Genomic DNA, 9,686 nt, shown 5'->3' on the forward strand with positions numbered 1-9,686 from the left:
TATACGAATCCTTTTTATCTCGACTGTCGCCTGGCGTGCGTCGGGCGCATAAATCTTGTATAAGTTGGAGTTCGCTCCTTGGCAAGGAGTCAATATGCTAAATCAGCACAATCCTTTGCTCCGCAGCAAGGATTCTGCGAGGAAGGATGTTTGGACAGCTGCTAAGACATTTCAATAACGCTCTTGGGGGGCGGAGCTGCAGATTGGTCCTTGCTTGGATGCTCCTCCAGAACTGACTCTCCTGACCGATGTTTGTTGAATTTTAATCATTTGCGTGATGCAGCCTCCAGTGGAGTGTGGTACCTACTTACATGCATATACCAACCTACCTACAACTTTATCGAGAGCGAGAGTGTGGAAAAGTAAAGGTGGATTATGTTTGAGTTGGCAAGCCAGGAAAGTGCAAGGACCTCAAGGATACACTCGCACGGTTTTCTGTTATCCAAACAAACCGATTGAGTGAATGCAAATCGACTGGAAATTGCAATAAACAAGAACATGTTGCATAGTAGCATAGATGAATATAATACTTAATACTTTATATGAGAAGAAGTATCTTCTCTTTTGTCTGATCCAAATCTAAATTTAAATATATATTTTATTATATGAGCTATGTCTCTCGATCGGAGTGCTTGATCCTGTAGCTCTCTTGCAACGCCGTCTCCCCGCTTGACTTTCGCAACCGGTTTTGAAAGGATTTCCCGGGGGCCATGGCTGTCACTCCTAAATGGGCGCCCAGAGATTTATGATGGGAACAGCAAACAAGCGGAGAAAGTGGAATGTAATCGAAGTGAGAGCGGTGCAGTTTAGATGAGCGAAAGACAAAGGAACTATCCGGACATAAATCATCTCCTGGCGGCAGGCGGCGGATGTCCTGCGGCGCTGGCTGCTGCCACTTGAAGTCAAAACCGGTTCGGTTTGGTTCGGTTTGGTTCGGTTCGCTTAGGTTCGGTTTGACGCAGGATCCTTCAGCGGACAGGACTTACTTCCCGATTTCCATTTCTATTTCCATTTCCATTTCATGCCTATTGTTCTGGCCGGCGTTGCAAATTTGTCAGCGAACGAGGAGCAGCACAAATGTCAGCGCGATAAGCGTGCAGGCACTTTTATCTGAAGGATATGCGCAGGATGAATCACTCGCACGTCTCTGACCAGAATATTTCACTGCCAAATTGGCTGGCTATCTCTGCTACTAAAAAAATACAAAAAAACTGCATAGTCCATCGATTCGACTTCAATATACCCCGTTTTCAAAGGATATTTGCAAAGATATAAGAGGTTCTGTTTAGAAATACATATATATTTGTATTCATCAACTTGTCAAATTAATTTATAGAAGAATATTCAGATAATGAGTACTGTTTTGCTTATAAAAAGCAACATTTTTAAATAAGCAATAAACATGATTGGCAAATTGGTCGAAAGGCATGAACAAAAGTTTGCCTCCTTTGGCCAAGATTGATAGTGGGTCCAAATGTCATGGGCCATTTGTATGCCGGACACACCACCCCGAAAAAAAACTCCGCCCCTTATTTTTGGTCAATCGAACGAATTGCGCTTAAATATTTGCGGCGCTTATCGAAAAATTTGCGGCCCATTGTCGTGAGGATTGATGCAATTTTAAATCCGCAACGAACAAGGACATCTGCTCAAATATTAGCTTATGAAATTGTTTAAAATGCCACGCACTAACCCATTCACTCTGGTCACGCTCCGGAAAACGGAAAATCTGGTCGAAGATGGCTAGGGAAAACGGAGGTGGTGGGCAGGAAACCCGAGCTCAGCCTTTTGACAGTTGCCACAATTTATCATAATTCAATGCATGGCATGTCCTGTCAATCACTCGAATCGACATGGACCTGAACATCGACATGGACATGGACATGGACATCGAAGGGGTGAACCGAGCACACATTAGCCCCTGGGCAGGGGGGTGGATAAGGCCGATGTGGTTATGGACATTTTTACAAGTGACTTATGAATTATTCCATGCACTTGCTCCTGTCCATCTGCAAGACCCACACTGAAAACTAAGCGTTAAAATCAAATATATCAAAATAAATTGGTATTAAATATTTGTATTTTGGCTAAGAATGATAGGTAACTAAGGTAACTAGGATAGCTGCCTATGATATGTAGTAAAATCCCAACATATCCCTATGACATTTCTTGCAGTGCAGTTATCGCCTCGCTTCACTTCCTCTTTATGGTTGGCTTTTTGTGTTTTCCAATCAGATTAGCCTGGTAAAGGGTAAAGGGGTTAAGACTATGGGGTTATCCCCGTTGGGAGGGCACTACATGAAAGGGTCAATAAAGGGTCTGGAGACGAAGATGCCGACGTTTATCAAACGGAATATGCGATGCGTACAACCATTAGACACTGCCCACTGATGGACGATGGACTACGGACGATGGACAGGCGAGACGTGATCCCAGATACGGCTCATCAAGTGCATTGTCGTGGGACAATAAAGGGTTAATCGGCTAACAGAGGGATTGCCATATTATCTTCTTGGCAAATTGATGTTCGAAAGACAGCAGAAATTAGCGAAAGTATGGCTAAGTATTAAGTGCATCCATTGTAGGGCGTATCATATGATACCCACTTTGCTCAACTCTCCAAGGAACTCTGTAATCTGATAGGCTTACTCGACAAGAAAGATTGGAAACAAAGTTTTGCTGAATTGTGATTTTACCAAATAACGCACAATTCCCAAAAACACAATTCTAAAATGTTGAGAAAAATTCATTTTTTGGCAGTTTTTTGTTTGTAAGTTGGCCAAAATAAGTCACAGAGCTGAAAAACTCAGTGTTTTAGTCAGCTGAGGACCCCAGCTAACGATCCATATCACTTTTTGTTTGATTTTAGAGTTATAATTTTTGGGCCAAATTTTGCATTTTTTGTAAGGGGTACCATCACAAAAAATCGAAAAAATGGAACAACCAAAAAGTTCCCAAAATGGAGTGCCAATAGTTTAGGAATGTTTTTACGAGTTCAACGAGGTATGACACTCCACAATATGACCTCTCTTTCCCAAGATATGACACATCTATTATTTTGTTGCTTAACTTGCAAAATCCCCATTGCAAATTCCCCATAAGTATAAAATCACCCTCCTTTCCCATCTGCAAAAAATCCCTAAAAACCAAACACATATGGGGTTTATTTCGTTACATATATATATTGTAATTTATTTAAGAACTTTCTCGACTAATTGACAGAAAAATATAAAGATATAGGATGTATTGAATGGGTTGTGCTGAGTGTCTGCCTATGCGAATGAGCGATTCCACTTAAGCCTAGGCGAAATCTCGGCGATTGCATAATGCGGAGCCCCCTCCCGAGGTGTACGGAATCACAATCACAAGTGGTTGATAAGAAAGAACAGACGTGGAATTTTGCTGTGCTGGTTTGATGATCGCAGTCGAACGGATAATTTATTGGCCAGTCGCCGACTGGGCTGGTGATGATTTAATAGCGGACCCTCGGGAAGGCTCTCTGGTCTAACAGATAACAGATAACTCGACTGGCTGATAATTTTGATGCGTGACTGGGCGCTGCGCCTTCTCTCCATCTCCACCTCCTTACAGGGTCTTGTCGAACAGGAACTCGCCCAGTTCGCCGTTGGTGTCCATCATCTTCTTCAGAGTGGTCAGCTTGCCGGCGAGCTCGCGCTGTCCGTGGAGCTGCTCCTCCAGATAGACACCGGTCAGGTAGTCCACCAGGTGGTAGTGGTTGTATGGCTTGCCCTCGCAGGTCTGGATCAGCTTGCGGATGGACTTGGTCACCTTGATCTCCAGGTCGAGGGCGTCGGACAGGGCGGAGGCGCCATCGCTCCATTCCTGCTTGGCCACAGTCTGCGGGGGATTCACCAGGATTAGCGGGTTTACGAGGTTTTCCGGGGGAGTCTTGGACTTACCGGCACATTGATCAAATCGCTAACGCCCTCGGTCAGCTGACCGCGCATGGACAGGTACTCCACCAGCTTGGATCCGTGCTCACGCTCCTCCTTGGCGGCCTTGAAGAAGTGCTCGGCGAATCCAGGGCGGTTGACGGTGTCGCGGGAGAAGTAGGCGCCCATGGCCAGGTACTGGTAGGAGGCGTTGATCTCCTCCTGGATCTGGTGGCGCATACCCTTAATGCAGGCATCCTTTATGTCCACCCAGTCCTTGGTAATCTCAGGAACAGCCAGGGAGCCTGCAATAGGAAACGGTTGGGTTTAGTCGGGGGACCACGATAAGATCATATGGCTGGTTTCAGACGGATTTAATTAGCTTCAAAACATTCATTTTCTATAAACAGAGCTATGTTCTGATAAACTTCAAGTAATAGAAACCTTTGCACTCTTGGTCTTGACCTTCATGGTTTGGGTTTTGTTTTTCTTTAAGCTGCTGCGCTTCTCGCTCTTTCTGCAGCTCTCTCACGAAACTCTTGCTTTCTTGCTTGGCTGAGGGGGAGGGGGTGGTTGGTTATTGCATTTAAGAGGGCGTAATTGCATAGACCTTTGAAATTGCGCTTGGAATGCCGCTATTCTAGGGCAAAAACAAAAAAACCGTGTGCAAAACTGCAGTTGCTCACTCTTCCGCTCTCTTTGTTTTTGTAACTGCATTGGTAACGTGCGCAGCTCTCGCCGCCATAGTAACGGCATTTGTTTTGGTGTAGTGCCGTGTGCAAAAAGCATGGTTGAGCATGCTTGCTCACTCGCGCAGCACAAGCCGTGTGCAAAGAGCGCCTTGAAATGTAACAACAAAGAAGTTCAGAGCTAATTTTTGCAGCATTATTCATGGAAATGAAAGCGAAATTCGCATTATTTAATTATGAAAATTGGCGTATAGAAACTGGTTATCATTTCACCAAAGCATAACGGAAGTATCAATAATTTTAAAATCAACTGGTTTGGTAACTTCACTTTGGTAAAGAGAGTGAAAGAGCGTGGAAGAGAAACGGCGCATGCTCTTTTCAACGCATTACAAATGTTTTTCTTCTCTTCGCTTATTGCGTCGAAATTTATTGTTTTTTTCCGCTGACCTGCCTTTGTTTTGTTTGAAATTCAGCTGAAAAACACTTAATAGTACTTACACTTGAAGTCTCCATAGGCCTGGGCCACCACGGCCAACAGGAGCAGGCTAGCGATTAATTTCACCATCTTTGATCGTCGAAGGAAGTCTTTACACAAAATCACAGAACCAAAATTTGTTTGTCACTTTTAGTTTGATTTGCTTGAAATGCACAAATGAGAATGAGGCGACTCGAGTTGGGCTACAATGTTAAATAGGTCCCTTCTCGGCGTTGAAATTGAAAATCTAGCTGCCTTTACACACACTGGCGCAGAAGGCGTCGCCTGCTTCAATTTGATGGGCTTGATTGGGATTATTTTCGACTTCTCGAATGCTTTCCAGTACCTTCTGCTGACAGCTTTAATCTGAATTTTCAGTGGAGCTAATGCCTTTCTGCGTTGTGTTTTAGCGAACTCGAAAGCGAACTGTCGCTCTGAACGGCGCACAAAACACTTTTAAGCGCGCGCGCTCTCGTTTTTTGCTTGTGTGCGTGTGTGAGTTAGTGGGAGAGTGTGCACTGTTATCTTTTTTTCAACATGTCGCCCGTTCTTTGTTAACCGTTTAAATGGCTGATAATTGAATATTCCCGATGATAGACGCACTTATTATGATACACACGTCCTCTATATGGACATACTTTGTATAAAGTCGGGTTTCCTAGTCAGATAATCCCCCTTACACAGAAATATAAACACCAAATGCAATATGGCCGCTCTTTTGCGCTCAGCGTCAGCTGTTCTTTGTTTTTGTTTTGGCCGTGGGAGAGCGACACGTCATGGGTTGCCAGGCGGTTTAATTTTCGTTGACAATTTAATGCACATTTTGTCAAGTTGATTTGCACGTTCGTATGGGGGGATCAATCAGCCACTTTGATAACTGCTTAATATGGCGACGCCTCTTTTTTACGTGTCGTGTTGATAAGCGGTATACTAAGTGGGAAAACTTACAATTATATAATTTGTCTGTTGATTGGGCAAACCCAACAATATTTCCAAGCATTGCAATAATATATATGAAAAATGAAGTAAAGAGCTGAAGTCTAAAATTCGATATATGGCATTACATCCTACAGTAAATTGCCATTGTTTCGCATATAAAAACATTATCTTAGGATGTAGCTTGCTTATCTGCAGTTTATTTCAAATCTTCATCGTTTACTGATAAAACTCTCAGGAAACCACTTGCAATCCAAAGTGCAGCGTCCATCTTTTGCACACGATGACAACCCTGCCGTGAGTCACCTTCCAGCAGGCAGCAACAACAACACTGCAAGCGGCCATGTTTGAATGACACCGAAATCCCCGCACTGAGCGCAAAACAAAACATGCCCATGCACGCTCCAAAACCTCACACACACACAGTCTTATCGATCGCATAGAAAGAGACGTACGCGACGCTATAAACAGCAGTTCATTTTCAGAGTTCCACCAAGCAGCACACAAAGCGATTGAATTTAAAATAAAAGCACAGGCACTTGAAGTGAGTTTAGAAATTACTAACTAACTATATAGTGAGTGTTTAGTTAAGAAAAGAAAAACAGAATTTTCTGGAAACGGTGTTTTTTGACCGACCACCAAAAACATTGAAAAACCAAAACATTCCGTTGGTGGTGGTTTTGTTGTGAGAAAAGAGCAGAGAAAATTCAAGAAAACGCTACGACGCAAAACAGCAAAACTCGCCTGAAACGAAAACAAAAGTGTCTGTTTTTCAATTGTCAATTGTTGTGAAACTAATTTCCTTTGTTTTTGCCTCTCGATTTTGGTTTTAATTTACAGTAAACAGCCGTCATCATGAAAATTTTCGTTGCACTCGCTCTCTTCGCGTGCCTCGGCTCCCTTGCCCAGGCCGTTGATAACGAATACTGTCAGAACACCGTAATCACCGCGTGCTCTTCGTCAGCCTTCTCGGGTGAGTAAAGAGAGCGCCTCTAAGAGAGTGTGGCTAATCTGTGTTGTTGCTTTTTGTATCTTTGTAAACCATAATAATAATTAAAACAAGCGCTCACGGGCTTTTTCACAGGCAAAAGTAAGTGAAATATAGATTGGATGTTTTAGAAAAATGTTGGAAATTTATTGCACTATCTAAGATTTAGTTAGACTTAACTCTTTCCATTTCTCACTTGCGACCCTTGCTTTGTTATATGAATCGCGGTTCCGTTTACAGATTTCTTTTTTATTTTTAAAGATAAAAACTTCTCATATGAAAAGCCAAATTCAAAATTCAATTGTTATAATTAATAAAGCACTATCTAGTTAGGGACCATTAAAACTCATCACTAATGAATGTGCTTCAGCTCTTCGATTCACAGATTGTAATGTTTTTTATTTCTTTCTTCTCAGGCAACTCCATTTGTAATGCCCGTTTCGCTGGCATTGACCACATTGAGCCCGAGATCCAGTCCTACATCAACGCCAACTTGGCCAAGTCGTACGACTACCTCCTGCTGGCCACCCACTTCAACTCCTACCAGAAGAACCGTCCCGGCTTCCAGAAGCTGTACCAGGGACTCTCTGACCGTTCCTTCGAGGACAGCATTGCCCTGATCAAGCAGGTGACCCGTCGCGGAGGTATCGTGGACTTCAACACCCGTCACGAGTCTTCCGGCTCCGTGAACACCAAGCGCGGCACTCTGGAGGTCGACGAACTGCACTCCCTGGCTCTGGCTCTGGACACTGAGAAGCAGCTGGCCACCGGAGCCACCCACGTGCACTCCCGTGCCACCCACGCCACCGACGCCGATAGGGATCCCGAGCTGGCCCACTACTTCGAGGAGAACTTCCTGGGCAAGCAGGCCGAGAGCGTGCGCAAGCTGTCCGGCTATGCCAACGACCTCGCCAAGCTGATGAAGGTCCCCGACCCATCCCTGTCCGTCTACCTGTTCGACGAGTATCTGCAGAAGCAGTAAGAAGTGGAGACCACCCCCCCTTCTCCTCCACCCAACACGCTCCTACACTGTCCCCTCAAAATTGCTCTCATAATTCCCTTATAAATTAATTTGTTTCCTTGGTTTGTTCATCAATAAATCGCAGTGCAGCAGCAGCATTATCAAAGCAGCCACAAGTGAATGATTTACACCGCGAAGTTCACCTTGATTTACCAGCACACCAGATTGTGATAATGTTATCATAAATAAGTTAGCCAGTTCGCCCCAGCAAATGTATCTTTAGCCTGTACGTTACCGCTTGAACAAATAAACACATCAAAGTAACTAATTATCAACTAGTAAAACAGCAGAATGTTTGCCTCTCTGAGATAAGGTTTGGGTTCTTTTTGACATGGATCTGGTCCTCAATGTGGGGCGTCTGTTTGCGTTTTTTCTCCGAGTGCTGCTGATTGCGGGCTGACTCTGGCAGTGTACTTTGGATACCATCTGGAACAATGGAACCTACAATGGCGACTACTACTGTGTTCTGCGATTACAACGGGTGTAATGTTCCAGAATTTTGTGGTTTTGCTTTAAATTTGCTGAATACCAGCCAGGATGTTCTTTGGTGGCATTTTTAAAAAAAAATAAACTATCGGAATTAGAATGTGAAGAGTTTTCAATATATGTAGTAGTATTTTATGCAACTTTTGAATATATTATATGTATGTATATCTCGGAGTGTAAAAATTATGTTCAATTTATTCAAATTATTATTCAGGGAAATCGAGTTATAATATAATATGCTATTGGGCAACTATTAAGAATATGGGTTTTCCCAAAGCAACAGGAATCATTTAGGGATCATTTGGGATATATCTATCATACTATCTTGATAGGACTATAGCACTGTATTACTTTCTTTCAATTGACAACCCAAGTCGATGGTGAAAAGTGAGACATCATTCAGATCATGGCAGCTATCTGCCGAGGGATCTGTGGGGCTTAAAGGAGTACGACTATCTTATCAGTGACACACTCCTCCTTCGCTGATAAGGAGGAGCCACGTTTGCCAATCCACGAGAGATTCTCTCCGTCGCCTTATCACTGTCTGGTGCACACGGCGCTGCTGCTCGATCCGAGGAAGTTCCGCCGGAATGGGTGTGCGGGCGCCATCTTGGCCGCCTGCTGACTAAGTCGGAAGCTCCACGATGACGTGGATGTCATACTCTTGCGTAAGACGGCGCAATCTCGGATCTTTATTGTCCCCTGAATTTGCATCGCAGTTTCCCTATCTTCGTTTGCGCCCTGCCCATTTACTTGACCTAAACACAATAATTGTGTAAGTAAATGGGAATCGGGAATCCCCTATATATTCTACAAGGTTTATCCAAAACTATGGACATGAATAGGTGTGTTCTATCAGTTCTTGGAAATTTCCTATAACAGCTGCTCTATTAACGTGTGAAATATGCTTAGAATATATCTTTAATTACTTTTGAAAGTGTTTTTTTTATAAGAAATTTCTACAGCATTTGAGTGAGTAGCTATTATGTGACCCTGCGACTATGAGGCTATGGATCCCAGCCACGCATCGGGGCAATTTATCAATTAGCGACGCCCATTCAATGAGGACTTTGCTCATATCGCCGCACATCCGGAGTACGGATACGGTCCACTAGCACGTGAAACGAACGTCAATTTGCCATTTTAATGCTGCTATAACTACTGTGTACTACGCTGTAGTCGGTTTTGGCCAGTGCCC

The 9,686-nt window shown here is 43.7% G+C and overlaps 2 protein-coding genes across 3 annotated transcripts; one reads left to right on the forward strand and one right to left on the reverse strand.

Annotated features, from left to right (window-relative positions):
* Positions 1–3,162: 3,162 nt before the first annotated feature.
* LOC122619293 (ferritin subunit) lies at positions 3,163–5,551 on the reverse strand. Of its 2 annotated transcripts, XM_043796132.1 has the most exons (5): positions 5,404–5,551; positions 5,081–5,167; positions 4,338–4,448; positions 3,921–4,198; positions 3,163–3,858 (listed from the first exon to the last, which is right to left on the reverse strand). In XM_043796132.1, exons 2-5 carry the CDS (start codon positions 5,145–5,147, stop codon positions 3,586–3,588), a joined length of 729 nt encoding a protein of 242 aa, XP_043652067.1. In that variant the 5' UTR covers positions 5,148–5,167; positions 5,404–5,551; the 3' UTR covers positions 3,163–3,585. The 2 variants fall into 2 exon arrangements, with proteins under 2 accessions (XP_043652067.1, XP_043652068.1); XM_043796133.1 differs by lacking the exon at positions 4,338–4,448 and having other exon boundaries at positions 5,404–5,546.
* Positions 5,552–6,379: 828 nt separating this feature from the next.
* Positions 6,380–8,286, forward strand: LOC122619294 (soma ferritin). Its single transcript, XM_043796134.1, has 3 exons — positions 6,380–6,537; positions 6,834–6,966; positions 7,398–8,286. The coding sequence occupies exons 2-3, from the start codon at positions 6,849–6,851 to the stop codon at positions 7,961–7,963; spliced, it is 684 nt and encodes a 227-aa protein (XP_043652069.1). The 5' UTR covers positions 6,380–6,537; positions 6,834–6,848; the 3' UTR covers positions 7,964–8,286.
* The last annotated feature ends 1,400 nt before the right edge of the window (positions 8,287–9,686 follow it).

The sequence above is a fragment of the Drosophila teissieri genome, chromosome 3R (assembly GCF_016746235.2).
Source record: "Drosophila teissieri strain GT53w chromosome 3R, Prin_Dtei_1.1, whole genome shotgun sequence".
In the NCBI taxonomy this organism is placed as follows: domain Eukaryota; kingdom Metazoa; phylum Arthropoda; class Insecta; order Diptera; family Drosophilidae; genus Drosophila; species Drosophila teissieri.

What these genes read in the sequence shown, in the direction of transcription:
- LOC122619293 (XM_043796132.1), bottom strand. Translation starts at nt 5,147, where the DNA reads ATGGTGAAATTAATCGCTAGCCTGCTCCTGTTGGCCGTGGTGGCCCAG. An exon ending in TCAAGACCAAGAGTGCAAAG is followed by an intron (nt 4,199 to 4,337) that starts GTTTCTATTACT and finishes TTCCTATTGCAG; the next exon opens with GCTCCCTGGCTGTTCCTGAG. An exon ending in GCGATTTGATCAATGTGCCG is followed by an intron (nt 3,859 to 3,920) that starts GTAAGTCCAAGA and finishes AATCCCCCGCAG; the next exon opens with ACTGTGGCCAAGCAGGAATG.
- LOC122619294 (XM_043796134.1), top strand. Translation starts at nt 6,849, where the DNA reads ATGAAAATTTTCGTTGCACTCGCTCTCTTCGCGTGCCTCGGCTCCCTT. An exon ending in CTCTTCGTCAGCCTTCTCGG is followed by an intron (nt 6,967 to 7,397) that starts GTGAGTAAAGAG and finishes CTTTCTTCTCAG; the next exon opens with GCAACTCCATTTGTAATGCC.